Consider the following 18,740-nt stretch of genomic DNA (forward strand, 5'->3'; position numbering starts at 1 on the left):
TCTGCAGAAATCCTAAATGTGTAATAAGATAGCCATGGTGCTAGGAGCTGGGACTTCAGAGGTGAGGAAGACAACCAGTAACATTAAGGGCATTAACAACCAGTAACACAAAAGAGTATGTGCCTAGACATGGTGACCTGAAAAAAGAGAGATGAATTTTAGATTGGATTTCCGGGGAAGAACTCCCTGACTGAAAATTAAATCAGGACCTCAAGGTTACATCGGGAGAGAAGGGGAGTCAAGAGTTCTTGGAGGGGCATTCCCAGGGTAGGGGCACTTGGCAGACAAGCCTGAACGGGGGAGTTGTTTTTTGCTCTGAGTCACAGGAAGAGAGGTCTCTGGCTGCAGAGTCTTTTATCAAAGGTTGAGTCTTAGAAGAAGAGTGAAGAGATGGGAGCTATGTCGTGGGAGACCTTATTTATCAGAATAATTATGAGAAGACATTTGCCAGGTTTGAGCAGGGATGAGGGAATGGTTCATGATTCTAGTAATTACATCTTTATCTATATAAAGGATCTTATCAGACATACTAAGCATTTCATTATCGTAAAGCAAGGCATCTCTGGGTATATAAGATATAGCTAGCTAGCTAGACAGATAATAGATAGATGATAGAGATAGATAATAGATGAATAGATATATACAGGTATATTACAGTAGATGTTACACACATGCATACATGTGCAGATATACACACATGCCTATATGCATACACATGTGTGTATATAGTCACACACATACATGTGTGGACATTATATGTTCATACAAAGTCAAATTTGAGTTTATAAATATACATAGGCCTAACGCTTTTCTCTACATTATCATTATTTATCCTTCAAAAATCTGTGAGTTGAAGTTTAAATTTCAGACTAAGATTCAAGCTGATGTTGGGTTAGATGTTTAAGATATGACTTGGGGATAGGAGGAGACTTGCAAGGAATAATCTGAGAACAATGATGTGAGAATGGTATCAACTGGGTAAACTGAGAACATGGGTGAACGTGTTCTCACATGTTAGGATAAGCATTCATGTCCTGATGACTTCAATAAAAAGAAAAAAAAAACTAAATCTAAAACAGAAACAAACAATAACGGGCATTTGTCATAACTATCTGAATAATGAAGGGCTAGATTCACAATGCCACATAGTTTCATCCTAGATAAGGAAAACTGCCAGCACCCCTGGGATGTGGCTCCACATGGCCCACTGTTGGCCAGTCTGCGCAGTGCCCTGTCTTCAAGTTAGTGTGGGTTCACCAGAAACACCACATAATATGAGAAACAAAAGATAAAGCTGATGTGAAGGTTCAGATTCTGAAGTTCCAGCCGACTTGCCCCACGACCCCTGGCCCTGTCCATGCTGCTTTAGTTTCTGCTGAGTGGTCAGTGGTCCTGAAGGACTCGGGGCCCTGGCAGGCCAGTGTCTGGTCAAGGAGGATCTGGTCTGGCCCAAACCATGTTGACTTGCCTGAGAACACTGTCCTTATCTGAATTTGGAGACGCATAAATGGAACTTACATAAAAATCCTACTAGCGAAGACTTAAAGGGTCAGCGGAGTAAAATAAAATTTCCAGCCATGGTCTTCAAGGAGGGAAGGGCACACTACCTGGGCTGGAGGCCTATCTGCAATACCCAGATCTGAGTCACATGAATAGAAAAACAATCTCCGTGCTTATTACTTGCAGGTGGCATAAAGCTTTCAGATGCCCTAGAGATGACCCACTTCATCTTTTGGAAATACTCTCTCTCTTTTAGAACCTAGTCACGCTTTTCCTAAATTTGAGATGCACAGAGAACATCTCCCAAATGTCATTTTGCAAAACCTAAGGGGTATATCTATGATTTAGGAACAAAGAGAGTTCAAAGAAAAGGTGTGAATTTGTTAAATTTTCAGCAATACCATACTTATGCTAGGATTTATATCCCTTCATCTTTCTGGCTTGGATTTTAATTGTATTTTAAATTAAAGCTCACCCAAAGAAAATTATCTTTATTTTTTAATTTAAGACCATAAGGAACTAAGAATGCCAACATTTAAATGACAATGTCCAGAAAATTACAGTGCCTATATAATTTTAAAGGACCGATTACATCTTTCAAAATAAATTCTCTTCTAGTATTTTGATAGATAGGATATAAAGCTAATATAGAGGGAAACTGAAATATTGATCTCATAGCTCAATGAACATAAAATCTATATTTATTTAGGCAATCACTCATTTTATAGTTTCCCAGAACTGGTAGGATCTCTGGCATTGGCACCATTAATTTTTATAGCTCTGTGCTGAATAAATGTGAAGTATGTATGAAAGTATAAACTCCCATTACATATCTTTGAACACAGAGAGATTCTGAAATGAATACTGATAATTACTGATAATGATATTAGTTACGCTTTTAAAGCCCTTCCTATGGCCAGGCAGAATGCTAAGTATTTCAAGGGTAGTGACCTTTAAAATCCTTAGAACACTTACCAAAAAAGTGTCATATCTACTTAACAGTTGAGTAGAATGAGAGGCAAAGATATTAGAGTTGACTTTCTTAAAGTTACTAAACTACTAAACTAACTACTAAATTGAGATTGAAACACAGGTTAATATGACTCAAGGAAGCATATTGGCAGTGCTTTTTTGACATGGTTAAAACACCCTTAACAATATGTTTGTGAAACAAATATACACAGTTACCCATGAAGACAAATAATTATTTGTTCTACAGTCAGATCACCTGGATTCAAAGCCAACTTTTGACATTTGGCAAATAACTCAGTTTTTAGAGAACTAAATTTTAATGTCTGTAAAATGGGGGTTATAGTAGCATCCTTATAAGGCTGTTGTAGGGATTAAGTGAAATATTCTCTCCAAAACACATTGCCTAATACAATCAATGCATTTGATATATGTAGCCATTCCCGTCATGCCTATTATTATTATTATTATTATTATTATTATTAATATTGCTATTACAATATCTTCACTAGAGGATTGTAAGCGTACCTCCACACAACTTGAGTGGAGATGGAGTATTTTATGGCTCTGTAATGCCACTCTTTTTCTTACCTGATTTCAGATACTTAAAAAGATCACAGACATTTCTATCTTACTATCTTGGCCAGGACAGACTCAAAAGGATAATCCCCAGTAGACTCTATCTATGGATGCAGGAATCCAGCTTCTACAAAGTTACACTGCCTGAGGAACAGGGGAAATATTCTAATCATTAATCGGATTTTTCTCCCAACTTTTTATCCCTTAACATAATATCCTCCTGGGTTGAATCTAAATTAACTGAGCTTCTATTGGGTCTCAGCATCATACATTTTCCTTGCCTATGTTTTTGTTGCTATATTTTTTCCCTCCAGACTCAGGAAATTAACTTACTTGGTAACTTCCCTTCTCTGCAAGTAGAGATGCTGTGATAATACTGTGAACATGCACAACAGCAGATTTCAAAATATTTGGGTACAGGGATAAAAGGATTATAACCAGTGATTTAATAACTCAGCTAGCCCTAAGTTTTAACTAGTATTTCCCCTGATTTGAACTTCCTAAGTATCCTTAATTGATAGAGGTGATTGGTTTGCATAGATAAAGCCAACTAGAGAGTTCTTGGTGTTGGCAACCTATAGTGATGCAGACATATGGCTTTACTTAAGTTCTTTTCCTCAATAAAACTAATCTTCAAGACAAAATACTCCCAAAACTCTAAGGAGATAAACTTTCATTAAGAAACATTGAAAACGGAGGGTCAAAATAAGATTATCTAAAGAGTATATGACAAAGAGAATTGAAAATTTTAAATCATTTTGCATTGATAGCGTGTTGTCCATTGAAACAAACATTAAAAGGAATTATTGGTCAGTATCTATGGAGAACAAATCCCTCTGTGAAGTTTGCTGAGGTTCTTAAAAAGTTGAGTTGATTCTACCTTTGGAAATCTCGTTATTTTCAGGAGAGAGAAAGTGATAGAAAAAAGGTAGGAAATGAGGAAGTTGACAAGAATGAATAAGTGAAGCCCAGATTAAAAACAAAAACAAAAACAGAACTAACAATATAACAAAGGAAAAGGGAGAATTAGTGATGCTTGAATGGGATCTTTAAGGACAGGAAGTTTTTGTTTAGGTGAGGTAATGGGTAATGAGAGCAAAGTGCATAAAGTCTGAGCACATACACACCTGAGAGTGTGTGGAATAGGAGTAGTTAGGTTTGGCCAAAGGAATGGGTGTATGAAGAAGGTCAAAGAAAAAAACAAAGGTGGAAATTATATTTGGTTATAATGGGAGGTTTGACATTCTCTTTTGGAAGCGAAAGTAATGATGCTGTGGTATTATTAGTAACAGTTGTTTATTAGAACTGAGGAGCCTGGTGTAGTATCTCTTTCACACTCAGGAAGGATAAGAGTTATAAGTAAGTTGTAGAATATTTCTTTTCTATTTTTCACATTTGTGATATTGTTTAAATGGTCTCACTATATTAGGTTTTGTGTCTACAAAGAAAGAACTTTTTTCAGTAAATGATCATTATAATCCCAAAATTCATAATCTAGGATGATATTTATGAACTCCTTAGACCCCCAGGTTTTTTTTTATTAATTTTTTTTATAGAGGCATGTTTTATTTCTTTGTTTGTTTGTTTGTTTTGTTTATACATGCACTGGGTACAGTCAGAAGCGCGGGAGGGTGAGAGAATTCACCAGAGCCAGAGCGGGGAGCAGAGCAGGCAGAAGGACCGAAGTACACTGCTGAGGGGAGCAGCGGGCAGCAGGAGAGGTCTGCGTGCCATGTGGGACCCTCCTCTGGTGGCCGGGGAGCAGCCGGGGATCGAACCGGTGCTGCAGAGGCTGCGGGCAGCTTCGCAACCCAGCGCTCAACCGCTGCGCCATCGGGGAGGCCCGACCCCCAGGTTTTTTTTTTTTTTTAATTGAATTTTTTTTTGGAGTATCATTGGGATACAACATTGTATGTGATTTAAGGGTATAGGTTCACACCTCTTCAGATGTATATTTCTACCTGGAGTCCACCACCAAAACACCAATGATCCTGCCTCATAGTCCATTCAGCTGCCTCCCACCTTCTCCTTCTAGTAACTTCAATTCTACACTCAGATTGCTAGGTTTGTTTTAGTTTAGTTTGGTCTGTTCCTTTACTTAGTGTCTTTACATTCCACACTGATAATTTTACTCATGTGTAGGGACAGAAGGACCCAAGTGTCATATCCATTGTAGGATCTAACTTGCACATTCTCTGTGTCCTGTGCTCCTCCATGTCCCTCTTTGACCTTCTCTTAGGATACAGGAACTGAAAGCAGACCATGTGAATTCCTTAGTTAAGTTTTCTGGCCTTTTAGGTAGGTGAAATATTTAACTTGCCTGGATTTCCACATGGTGGTGATGACTATGCCTCCTTTAAACCTCTCTCATGCACACCTTCATTTCTTTGACCACAGCTCTAGACTTCATATGTTTCCTAGATTTATGACTCTTATTTAAATAATGCCCAAGGAAATGGAAGATATAGGGTCATTTGTAGCTCATGGGTTCCTGGAGAATACTTGAAATCGTGAATATTGGCTCTAAGATTGGCAAAGGTCTACCATTCAGTAAACACATACTTAGCTGTGATGAGCTAGCCACTTGAAACAGAAGATTCAGCAGCGATCAGGGCAGACAGAGAGTATCTGTCTCTAGGAAAATGCCCTCCCTGTCTCAGGTGGGAGCAAGGAAATATATCCCCTAATACTTTGATGCTTATATGAACTCACTGAGGGGCAAACGAGAGAAATGTGCAGAGAGAAGCACTGACTGGTGGTCTTGGAAGACTTCTTGGGAAAAAGTGACTTTCATGCTGAGATGTGAGTTCCACAAAGATGCCAGATACTTATAGTTTGGAATGACAGACATAAGTCAGAGCTCGATAGTAGCTGAGGCACTAACACCAGATTTAATTCAGTACTATTGTACTATGGGGTGAGAGATTTCATTATATAACCAGACTCAACTCCAAAGACAACATGGGCAAGTGGACATTTATAGAAAAAGAGAAGAGTAGGAAACAGTGGATAGAAAATTTCTAAATGGAAATACAAGAGGTCAGGAGAGATCTGGCTTAATCAACCTAGTGGGGATGGACTGGAGATGGACCAGGATGGTCAGACATCACCTGGGGGGTGGTGGAGGCTACAGAACTCTGTCAGATATTGAAGGTGAGCAGACATTGAGAGCAGGGTTTCTGATTATACTGATTTAGAAGAGTTCTTATTGAAACTTTGTTTTATAAGTGAATAATGGGCCTAGAAGAAGATCCAAGAGCCTGACTAAAGTTTGGTCAAGCAACTAAATTTTGTCAGTTATGGGACATATTTTAGCTAACTCTCCAGCTGGGTTCACGCCTAGAACATAGTCCCTCTTTCTCATAAATACATTGCCTTTTTCTAGACTTATGTGAAGAATGGAAGGCAGGGTGGGCTTTGAGGACTTGCAATAAGGTAACCAGGCAATGCACACACACAGCCACCATTTCTGTTCTTTACAAATGGACTGTGTCAAAAGTACATCTCATGACTTGAACAAGAGGAGAGTGATTAAGAAAGCAGATTCTACCCTGGAATGGGAATGTCAAACTAGAGATTTTTTTTTTAAGATTTATTTATTTATACAAGCACTGGGTACAGTCAGAAGCGTGGGATGGTGAGAGAATTCACCAGAGCCAGAGTGGGGAGCAAAACAGGCAGAAGGACCGAAGTACACTGCTGAGGGGAGCAGCGGGTGGCAGGAGAGGTCTGCGCGCCTTGTGGGACGCTCCCCCGGCGACCGGGGATCGAACTGGTGCTGCGGAGGCTGCAGGCAGCTTTGCAACCTAGGGCTCAACCGCTGTACCACCGGGGAGTCCCCAGACAAGAAATTTGTAACCAATATTGTGAACAGAGGGTTGTATTGCCTTGGTAATGCTGGCTGCCTGCCTGGACGAAATTCCATGAAATGGTGTCACTTTGGTGCTGATACAGGGTTGGCCTTCAAATTATAAGCCTAGAAAATCCCTCTCTACAGATGCCCAGAGTAACTAAGATATAGTAACTAAACTCCAAAAAAAAAAAAAAAAAAAAAAAAGAAAAAAAAAAGGATAAACTTTGTCTTAATTCAACCAGATTACTTTAAAAGGATACCACAGACTGACTTACTTATAGACAAAAGAGTTTTAATTTTCACAGTTCTGGATCTGGAAGCCCAAGCTCAGAATGCCAGTGTCACTGAGTTCTGGTGAGAGTCTCTTCCAGGCTTTAGACTCCTGACCTCTGGCTCTAACCACAGAAGTCTCTTGTAGGAACATTGATCCCACTCATGAGGACTCAGTTCTCATGACCAAATCACCTCCCAAATGCCCCACTTTATTATGTCATCACATTGGAAATTAGGATTCCAATTTGTGATTTTGATGTGTGTTATTGGGGGGCGGGGGGTGGCAGAAATCACAAACATTCAGACATAGCAAAGCATAAAACCAAAATTCTACTTTGCTGTTTCTAATGAGAAACAAATGCATACAATTTTGGAAATCAAACTTATTTAAAGGTTTCTTGACAAATCTGAAGTTAAAAAGAGAAAGACTCCCCAAAATCATAAGTGTAGGGGGATCAGTCTCTACTCGCTTGCTGGGTCCATCTACACAGCAGTCATAATAGAGAACCACAGTCCCTGGGTACAGCTGGTGGAACCCTAGGCTTTGAGCTGTGAGTTTTATGTTCCCTGTGGCTGGAAAGTTCTTTTTGGGCTCTTCTTCCTATACATACATTCATACATTCACTCTGATTTCAATCCAGTCTTTTTGACCAGAAAGTACATCATCTTTTTATATCTCTTTTCTGAGTCATCCTGTGGTGATTTTATAATGCTCAGATGGCAATCTTACTTCCTTAATTTCTCTATTCTGGAAGGGAGTTTTCTGTTTCCACAGGGTGCACTCTGTACCCTGGCTCTGTGAAAATAACAATAGCATTTTTCTGTGAGATAGCCGCAGAAACAGGAAATTAATTTTGGGTTTTTCAGTTATTTTTTGCCGTGCAATAAACCAATCCAAATTGTTATGACTGATACCAGCAACTTTTTATTATTCTATGAATTGACTTAACTTATGATGCTAGTTTCTCTGTTCTTTGTGACATTACCTGGAGTCTTTTCTTTGACGTGTGTTCAGTTGGCAGCTGGGATGGGTTAGAAGATCCAGCAAGTCTTCACTAACATGTCCAGGTGGTCTTTCTCTTTCACACGACCACTTCACAAGGCTATCTTGAGTTTTCACAAATTGTGGTTGGTCTAATAGTTCTTGGATGGTGATTGGCTTTTAAGACAGAGGAAGTCAAAGCTGTCCATTTTCTTAAGTCCACGACTCAAAATATGCTGCCACATTCTATTTATTCATGGTTTTTATTCAATCCATGGTTTGAGGAGAGGGAGGTAAGACTCACCTATTGATAGGGAGAGTGAACACAGGGAGGGAAAGATTGAGGTGGCCTTAGGCTTCCAGCCACATTTCCAATGGACAAAATACTCACACTTTTGCATAAATGTTTCCCTGCATTCTAATATCAGCTTGAAACCCAGATTTCACCATCTACATCATGCTCGTGAACCAGGAGACTCCTGGGTGCAGTTCTTCATCGCCATGTCCTTTGAACAAAAAGTGTGATTTATCTGCTCCTCAAGGCATGTCATTGACTGGTGAGTCAGGAGCAGAAACTTGCAGTTTATAGTCCTGTTCCCAAAAATGGGGGCTCGAGGTTGGGAAGGCACATGGAAATCACGGATCCCTAGCAAACCACCAGTCCAATTGTGACCACGTGGGCTTGACAACAATGAAAACAGGGAACTCAGATCACAGTTCAAGGGAAATAAACATCATAAGACACGAACCTTATGCAATGTGGTTTTAAAGTAATAATATAGATCTCCAATTCCAAAGCTGATCCCTCATATACATTATCACACTTCCTTGGTCCTACTGTACACAGACCAAGGATTTTTGCTATGCCCATCTTCACAGACACCTTAATTTAAAAATAAAGGAACAATTTTGCAGAATGTATTGTTGAGCTTGTGACTGTGAAAATAAAAATATCCCTCAATCTCCTGAAATTGTGAGTTGCAAAAAGAGAGTTGTGAGCACAATTCTGCTGTAAGTGGGAAATGTGTCTGTCACATTCCTTCCAGAAGCAGCCAGTTCTAGGATCACACAGTGTGGACTTTACTTCTCTCCCTTGAACCTCTTTCCCTGGCTTGAATTATGTATTTAAATACATTGAACTAGAGCTACAAAGTTATGGTTCTACCATTATAGAGGGGCTTGAGTAGCTGTTTTAAAAAGATACTTTATACTAAATACTAAAAAAAAAAAAAATCACAACTTTATCCCCCTAGTACTTGCCTTGATTTTTAAAAGGCATGAGATTAAACTGACATTATGAGGCTTTTAAGAAGTAGTTGATAAAGAGTTTATATTTCTTCTAACACACGGATTGGATATATCCAGCACATCAGGCTGGGAATCTGTAAGAGCCCTTCAAGTCCTGGAATTCTGTGACTAGAGACTTTCCATAAGAAACTTTTTATGCGTTTCTTTTTTCACTTCTTGGGGATGCTAACATCCACAGATGTGAATGCATGGTTTTATTTTTTAATTTTTAAAAAGATTTATTTATTTATTTTATACAAGAACCGGGGTACAAGCCAGATGCACGGGAGGGTGAGAGGATTCACCAGAGACAGAGGGAAACCAGGGGAGGCCCTGTGAATGCATGGTTTTAAATCAGACTTTTTTTTTTTAATAAGGAAGGAACAATATTTCAGAGGGACTGGTTGACATGCTGAATTTCCAAAATGAACTGTGAAAGATCATCTACATGACTGAAAGCCAGGCATAACCTTTGTGCTCAGATACCTCATTTCAAAAATGTCACTTTCTGCTTATTCAATGCAACTGTCATTGTACTATTTTAAGCATTAAAATTTGTGTTTTGGAGCTGAACAGGAATTATTGCTTCTATCTATGGGCTTATTAGAAATAATTTAAAATTCATTCAAGAGCTATAAAAATCACCTTTTTATTATTGTTGAATTTGGTTAAATGTTGAAATTTGCAATGGAATTTTAATTTTTATTAGCAGTATTTCAGTCTCTAAGTATATATCTCAAAGCTTTTTTTAAGTACCATCTAAAAATGACTTTTTAAACATGATTTTTTTCTTTAATGTTTAATTCCTCAGAGTGAGCTTAAAGTAGAATAAATTATGGGACAGTGTTGCTTAATATTTCAGACTTTACCTTATATGGATAAATTTTTAAAAAAGCATATATGACACTTGAGAAATTTGCTTTTGCTTCATGAATTATTTGCTCAATACATCGACTAAGGTAAAACCATATGATAGATGGAAAATTGGGAGAAAAAAGCAGTTTATTAGAAAAGAAATTGTTTGCTCCTCTGATTTTCCAGACCAAATGATAAGATTACAAGAGGGGATATGAAATGAGAAGCCAACATTTTCTGGGAAAAGAAGTCTTCTGATATAGAAGGAATGAATCTGTTTATTCATCCTGATCATCTGAAATTTACTTAGTACTTCATTCTTTAAATAGTCCTCAGTACTCTCATTTCAAAAATTTTTTAGAAAGATTTATGCATCAAAAAGCTAAGGTGTAGGCTAGAGAGGCAGGGGTGAGAGGATTCACCAGAGACAGAGTGGGGAGCAGAACAGGTGGATCTACTGAAATACACTGCTGAGGGGAGCAGTGGGGAGACAGGTGAGGTCTGCTGTGCCATGTGAGTCACATCCCTGGCCGGGACTTGAACTCGTGCTGCAGCACTGTGGACAGCTTCATAGTGGTGCATCTTAACTCCTTGCAACACCAGGGAGGCCTCTCATTTCAAAATTGGATCAATGCAAAGGAAGAGGAACCAGAAAAAAAATGTGCTGGAATTTTGTGGTTCTGCCCACCTTACATTCTTTCCAGCACACAGGGAGGGGGAGAGGAAGACATTGCTCAGATGAGAAGAATCCCCTGGGTGGGCATGGTTGCTGGGAGAAGTGCTTCAGCTGTCGCATACCTCGGATTAGAACAGGAAGTCAGTGTGCCAAGCAAACATCTAGAAAATAGGTTGGAATCATATCAGAGATTGGAGATCCAGATGGAAAGAAAAACCAGAATATTGGAGCATGTGGCAGAAGGGTGCCCCCTGGGAGGGTACCTGCATGAGCACCCCGGTTCTCAGCTATGTTGTGCTCTTTATGACGTAGCTTCAGGGGGTGAGAAGGTCTAGGGAAGGGACAGGTGAAAGTTACCTTTTAAAGACTGGAGAGATTTGGGGGCATCCCTGGTGGCTCAAGGGGTTAAGTCTCACCATTGTGAAGCTATCAGCAGCTACTGTGGCATGAGTTTGATTCCCCTCCAGGGAGGTGACCCACATGGCGCAGCAGACCTCTCCTGACTTGCTTACAGCTCCCCTCAGCAGTGTATTTCAGTTGATCTTCCTGTTCTGCTCCCCACTCTATCTCTGTTGAGTCCTCTCACACGCCTGCCACCCCATACCTCTGGTCTGCACCCCAGCTTTTGTGTTAATAAATAAAAAAAATAAATCTTTAAAAAATATATTGGAGAAGGGGCTCCCTGGTGGTGCAAGGGGTTAAGACATAACCTATGAAGCTGTCTGCAGCCTCTGCAGCATGAGTTCGGTCCCCTGGCCTGCCAGGGAGCAACCCACATGGTGCAGCAGACCTCTCCTGACTCACCCGCTGCTCCCCTTAGCAGTGTGCTTAGGTTGATCTGCCTGTTCTGTTTCCTGCTCTGTCTCTGGTGAATCCTCTCACCCCCCACACCTCTGGCCTGTGCCCCAACTCTTGTATGCATAAATAAATAAATCTTAAAAAAAAGGAGATTTAAATTCTTTCTTTCCTTTTTTCCTTTTTTTTTGGGGGGGGAGGCCTAGAAAAACTGAGATGTAGATCAGAGGTGCAGGGGGTGAGAGGATACGCCAGAGGCAGAGTGGGGAGCAGAACAGGTGGATTTACTGAAATACACTGCTAAAGAGAGCCACAGGCGAGATAAGAAAGGTCTGCTGCACCGCATGTGGGTCAGCTCCCTGGCCAGGGATGGAACTCAGCCTATAGCAGTGATAGTGCTGACACCCAACCCCTAGGCCACCAGGGAAGCCCTACATTAATTCTTTTTAAAAAAAAAGTTTTATGTATTTATACAAGAACCGGGGTAGGCCAGATTAGCAGGAGGATTCACCAGAGCCAGAGCGGGGAATAGAACACACACACTGACAAAATACACTGCTGAGGGGAGCAGCGGGTGAGACAGGAGAGGTCTTCTCACCTGCCGGCCGGGATTGAACCCGTACTGCAGAGGCTGCGGACAGCTTCACAGTGCTGTGCTCAACTGCCTGCGCCACCAGGGGAGGCCCCCTACATTAATTCTTACACAGCAAAGCTAGGTGAAGTATTACTATGCCAGAGGATGAAATTAAAGTGGGTGTTCATCATTCAGCTGCATATGGTCTTTACAAAGGGCTCAATAAATATACCATTTTCTAAAACAGCTCAGGATGCCCTAACAATACCATAGATTGGCTTGCATACACAATAGTCATTTATTTTCTCACAATTCCACAAAGAGCCAGCATGGTTGGTTTCTGGTTTCTGGCTTGGAAAGTGCCTCCTGCTCAGTATGTCCTCAAATGCTGGTGGGAATGAGTGAGTCAGTACTCTCTCTGGTGGTTCTTCTTATAAGGGCATAATCTCTTCCATTATGGGGACCTGATCCTCTTAACCTCATCTCAACCTAATTATTTCCCAAAGGTTCCATCTCCAAGGACCATCACACAGGGGGTTAGGACTTCAACATGTGAATGGGCGGGGGAGAGAGGCAGATTCAGTCCCAGCAGCTATCAACTTGGAATATCTCAGCCACCATAAGAGTCACATCTTATATTTTATTCTGTGTGTCAGACAACAGCTATACTTGATCTGGCATTGAAACTGTCCTCATACTACAAATGGATTTTTCTAAATTCCTTATCAATAATTGTTTTACCTCAATTCTAGCAATATGGTATTCTAGAAAGAAACTTCTCTGTCTTCTGTCACTATATAGACATGAAGGGATGTGGTTTTCTCACATTTTGATTGTAAACCAAGCACTGCTCATGCCCCCTGCAGAGGCTGCCTTCTGATGGGTGTGGGCAAGGAATGTCACCTGGAGAGCTGTCTGTCTTGCTACTTACCTGCTTCCCTGAGGACCATGCAACTCCCTGCTCTACCATTTACCTCACATTGCCTGGGGGTCCTGAGCCACGGTGCCCCCTCCATGCAGTGTTACCACCCAGGATAGGTAGGCTTGGGTTCACCAGATGCTTCTTTCTGCTTGTCCTATTATTTCTCTTCATATAAATACCTGAGTCTCTGTTGGAGCATCAGCCTTTAGCAAAGAGTCAAAGAAAACAAAACTGAGTTATAATTTAAGTTAGAGTTAAGAATGTATTCTAAATATGGCTGCCCCCATGTGATCTAGCTGCCCATCTCATGTACACAGATATTCCGCCTGTCAACCTTTCTTTCACAGATCTCCTGGCTGTTCAGGCTCCTATTCTCTAAGGGCCCCCCTCATCCACACCATTCAACCACTAGAATCCAATAGTTAGGGACAAATGTTTTCCCCAAGTCTAAGTTACTTAGTCTAACACGATAGCTTAGACTAGAATGAGGTTGAGGATGCTGGAAATACGTTTCAGAAGCGCCTGGGTGAGCTTGTGTTCTGCTCAGTCCTGACTCTATCAATGTTCATCTAGTGCTAAGTCAACATTGTTCATCAATTTATGGTTTTCTTTTACTTTGGTTCACATGTTTGTATACCATTAGGTTTCTTATTTAAATCCTATGAAACTTAACACACAAGGTAGATTTCAAAAGCAGTGAAATGTGTGCCCAGTGGGAAATACCAAGAGGAGCCAATGGCCTGTGGAACATTCCTAAAGAACTGCCCTGATAGTTTTCACCCCATTGTATCTCAACTTCCATTGCTTGTTACCATGTGCCACAAACAGCCATTCTGCCACGATGTGTAATAATTATAATCATTATAATCATTTATCAACAAGATGAGAGAATGAGATAATGACAAGAGTTTGGTACCTTCCCTGCATGCCGAACAATTGACTTCAGTCACAAATGTGTTGCCACCCTATTCCACCCTACTGTATGATATCAGAAGTTTTATGTTCCATCAGAAGGGGGACTTCCAGCAGGCCGTGGGGTGCAGTGGCACACAGACCTGTTGTGAGTTCCCACGAGTTACTCTTTAAGCTTACATGTCATTCTTTGGGGTATCCTCTTAAAAACTCTTGAAGGGATTCTGATGTGCCACTGAAGCATATCCAATAAATTCATGCCAAAACAACAATTGGGGATATCATAAAATAACTTATGAGCAAAAACAGACAAATACATCAGAAACAACAATACCTGGAGATTTGGAGATTAACTTGTCTACTTCATAAGATTTTCACATCAATTTTCCCTGAAGTATCAGCCCTATCTGTATAGAAGTGATTTATCTGAACCAAGACAGAGATTAAGTCTAGCAAGCTGAGACATTTTTATCTTAAATGAAAGCAAAATGTGATCATGTGTAATAGCCACATCATTAAAAGAACTTAATCCCTTTGGTATTTTTGTGACCATTTGTGCTAACAGAAATGAAGACTTTTTCCCCTGAGACTCTTTCTAGATTAATTCTCGCAAGTTAATTTTTATGAAATTTGTGACTGTTTTTATACAACATGTTTTATCTGAAGATTTGTATTTAGAAATTCTAAGGCAGAGGGACAGCTAGTTCTGGTCTAATGCATTTATCCGTGTTGGATTATGAATATTGGCTTGAAGACAAATATTACGATTCTCTCATCCAAGCTTTCTTTTTTCTTAAAGATTTATTTATGCATACAAGAACTGGGGTACAGGCCGGAGGTGTGTGTGGGGGGGGCGGTGAGAGGATTCACCAGAGACAGAGTGGGGAGCAGCACAGGCAGATCTACTGAAATACACTGCAGAGGGGAGCAGCAGGTATGTCAGGAGAGGTCTGCTGCACCATGTGGGTAGCTCCCTGGCCGGGGAGTGAACTCATGCCCCAGTGTCTGTGGATTGCTTCATAGTGCTGTGTCTTAACCCCTTGCACCACCAGGGAGGCCCACATACAAAGTTTCTTTTTTATTTTTTTTAAGATTTATTTATTTACGCATACAAGAGCTAGGGTAGAGGCCAGAGGTGTGGGGTGGGGGAGGTGAGAGGCTTCACCAGAGACAGAGTGGGGAGCAGAACAGGCAGACTGACTGAAATACACTGCTGAGGGGAGCAGCGGGCGAGACAGGAGAGGTCTGCTGTGCCATGTGGGTTTCTCTCTGGCTGGCTGGGGATCGAACTCGTCCTGCAGACACTGTGGATTGCTTCATAGTGAAATGCTTAACCCCACCAGGGAGGCCCCCCAAGTTTTCTTAATAGGGGAAATATCGACTTCTAGTGTCGTGCTAGAAACAAGCAGACAACCTCTGCTTGTCAAAAGCTGATAGTAGTAAACCCAAGTGCAGGGATTTTGGGGAGATTCCTCCAGAACTCATCTCTTTTTGTCCCTCCTTCTTTTAGTGTCTGCCAAACCACGACCCCACAGCGATGAATATTCCAAGAAGATTCCTCCTCCCAAACCCAAACGGAACCCCAACACTCAGCTGAGCACGTCCTTCGACGAGACATACATCAAAAAGCACGGGCCCAGGCGGAGGTCGCTCACCCGGGACGCCTCCCTCTCCCAGGTGGGCAGCCCCGCGGGGGACCCCGATGAGGAGGAGCCGGTGTACATCGAGATGGTGGGAAACATCCTCAGAGACTTCAGGAAGGACGAGGACGACCAGAGCGAGGCCGTCTACGAGGAGATGAAGTACCCCATTTTTGACGACCTCGGCCAAGACGCCAAGTGTGACTTGGACCACCACAGCTGTTCTTCGCAGTGTGCTACTCCCACGGTGCCTGACTCGGACCCGGCCAAGTCCTCAGTGCCCTGCACCCCCAAGGGTCTGCTCTGTGACATCCCCCCGCCCTTCCCCAACCTGCTCTCTCACAGGCCCCCGCTGCTGGTGTTCCCCCCGGCTCCCGTGCAGTGCTCCCCCAACTCCGACGAGTCTCCGCTCACCCCGCTGGAGGTCACCAAGCTCCCGGTGTTGGAAAACGTGTCTTACATGAAGCAGCAGGCGGGGGCGTCGCCATCCTCGCTGCCGGCCCACGCCTCCTCGGGGCACCCCAAGCTGGAGAAGGAGCAGGGCGCTGCGCTCGGGCAGGGGGCCGCGGCCTCGGCGCTGTCCTCGTCGCCGCCCGCGCCGTCCACGCTGTACCGCACGCAGTCTCCCCACGGGTACCCCAAAAGCCACTCGGCCTCCCCGTCGCCCGTGAGCATGGGCAGGTCCCTGACGCCCCTCAGCCTCAAAAGGCCCCCTCCCTACGACGCCGTGCACTCGGGCGGCCTGGCCCGGAGCGCGCCAGCAGTGCCTCCCCCCGCGGCCCGGCCGGTGTCGCAGGACGCGAGCAGGATGGTCCACGCGGCGGTGGGCACGCACGGCGCGGCGCCCGGGGGCTCGCGCTCCAGGACGCCCACCAGCCCTTTGGAGGAGCTGACCAGCCTCTTCACCTCCGGCCGCAGCCTCCTGCGCAAATCCTCCAGCGGCCGGCGCTCCAAGGAGCCCGCGGAGAGTAAGTGGGGCCTGCGCGGGGGCCGGGCGCGCGCAGAGGCCCAGCGCGCAGCCAGCGCCAGGGCCTGCACCTGCGGGCTCCGAGGGCGCGGCCGCGCTGTGGCCTCGCTGAAGAAGGGGGTGTCGTTCTGGTTTGCAGTTGCTTGTCGATTTTGATTTTTTTCTTTATTATAATTCGTCTTTTTCCTGGCCCCTTATTTAGGTTTTCTAAGTTCCTGCTCTGAGTAAGGGTGGGGAGGTGGGGAGAGGAGGGATTAGGGTCAAAATAAGGGGGGTGCAATTGTATGGGGAATAGAACCCACATGGAAATGCATGCATTGTGCAAAATGAATGATGTTAGAATTATATAAAATAAAATATATTTGAAAGAAAGGGGTGTATGAAGCAAATGACCTCTGTGCTGTTGGGTAACGCACCCAACCCAGCACAGGAATGGTTTTTAGAGTTAAAGATCACAGCTCCATTCTTACATCGGCTCTGGGAAGTCTTCCAAAGAAATTATTACTGTGGAATTGGGAGGTAAATATCTTGGGGGAAAATGATGCTCTGAAACAAGGAATTGATGCATGTTAAAATTTATCTTTATCTGCTGCTAAAAACCCACTAGAGTTAATTTGTATTGGGAAAAATTTGCTGGAAAGAAAACAGTTTTTTTAAGGAGTTATTTATTTATGCATACAAGAATTAGGTACAAGCCAGAGGTGCAGGTGGTAAGAAGATTCATCAGAGACAAAGTGGGGAACAGGACAGGCAGACTGACTGAAATTAACTGCTGAGGGGAGCAGCAGGCGGGTCAGGAGAGGTCTGCTGCGCCATGTGGGTTTCTCCCGGTCTGGCCAGGGATCGAACTGGTGCTGCAGAGTCTGCAGATAGCTTCATAGTGCTGTGCTTAACCTCTTGAGCCACCAGGGAGACCCCGAAAGAAAGCAATTTGGGTCAAATCTAGGTCTTTGTTTTTTAACATAATAAATCATATTTTCCCCACATGCTCATGTTCTGACCTTCACCCTAACCTGGAATAGCCTCCTGGTTGTCCTTCGAAGAAGTATAGTGATTAACATCTTACTGCAAGAGTACTCTTCCTACATCCCTCCTTGTGTAAATTACAGAAAAATCACTAAGATAAACAGATGATGAACATTACATTCACCACTGAATTTCAAAGACCAGGACCTTTCTTTATCTGAGACTAATCATTTTGTGAACCTCGACTCACTCTGTAAGTAGGTGGTTAAGCCAAAGCATCCCATTTTCTTTCATGTGCATTTCTTTAAAGTACACAGTTTTCCTTATTTAAAAATACTTTAGGCATCTAATGTGCTGATTAATCATTTTCATCTCAAATGATCCTAAGGCATCATTTTGTTACTTACCTATTGATAAGTTCATTCCTTTTCCTTAAAGGAGAAGAAAACCTGAATACTTGTGATGAAGATGATGAAGACACTCCTTAGATAATTAATATTCATTGGTAGTTATAAGCCACTCACCATATTTTTTCTTTCAGTGAGATTTATGAAAGCATTAGCTGCTGAATAATTCTCCCCCAAAACATTTTACTTACCTGATGGAAAGGCAGCAATTTCTATTACATTAGAAGTATGTAGAGTTAACTATATACACACAGGCATATGTAAATTTTTTTTAAATTATTTAAAAAATTGAACTAAAAGTTAGCAAAAACTATTCAATACTTCAAGAGTAATGAATAGTTTGGAAGATTGGGCCCACGGAGACATTTGGAAACATGTCTGGGATTATTTGGGGTTGTCACAACGAGCGGTTCTCCTGACATCATGCAAGAAAAGGTGAGGGATGCTGCTTAGGTTATTATAATACACATGGCAAGTCACCAGCACTACCTCCAAAACATCACCTAGTCCACACTGTCAGTGCCAAGGTGGAAAATTCTAATCTGATTGTTTATTCAACTTTACAATTTCTCCCAGATGATTG

At 42.3% G+C, this 18,740-nt stretch overlaps 1 protein-coding gene across 1 annotated transcript in view; it reads left to right on the forward strand.

Annotated features, from left to right (window-relative positions):
• NYAP2 (neuronal tyrosine-phosphorylated phosphoinositide-3-kinase adaptor 2) overlaps positions 1–18,740 on the forward strand; it is a 241,501-nt gene that overhangs the window by 132,709 nt on the left and 90,052 nt on the right. Inside the window, exon 3 of the mRNA XM_037521917.2 lies at positions 15,688–16,785. Within this exon, the coding sequence (XP_037377814.1) occupies positions 15,688–16,785 (1,098 nt within the window). The remainder of the gene's footprint in view (positions 1–15,687; positions 16,786–18,740) is intronic.

The sequence above is a fragment of the Talpa occidentalis genome, unplaced genomic scaffold (genome assembly GCF_014898055.3).
Source record: "Talpa occidentalis isolate TD23 unplaced genomic scaffold, MPIMG_talOcc4v2.1 talOcc4.3, whole genome shotgun sequence".
In the NCBI taxonomy this organism is placed as follows: domain Eukaryota; kingdom Metazoa; phylum Chordata; class Mammalia; order Eulipotyphla; family Talpidae; genus Talpa; species Talpa occidentalis.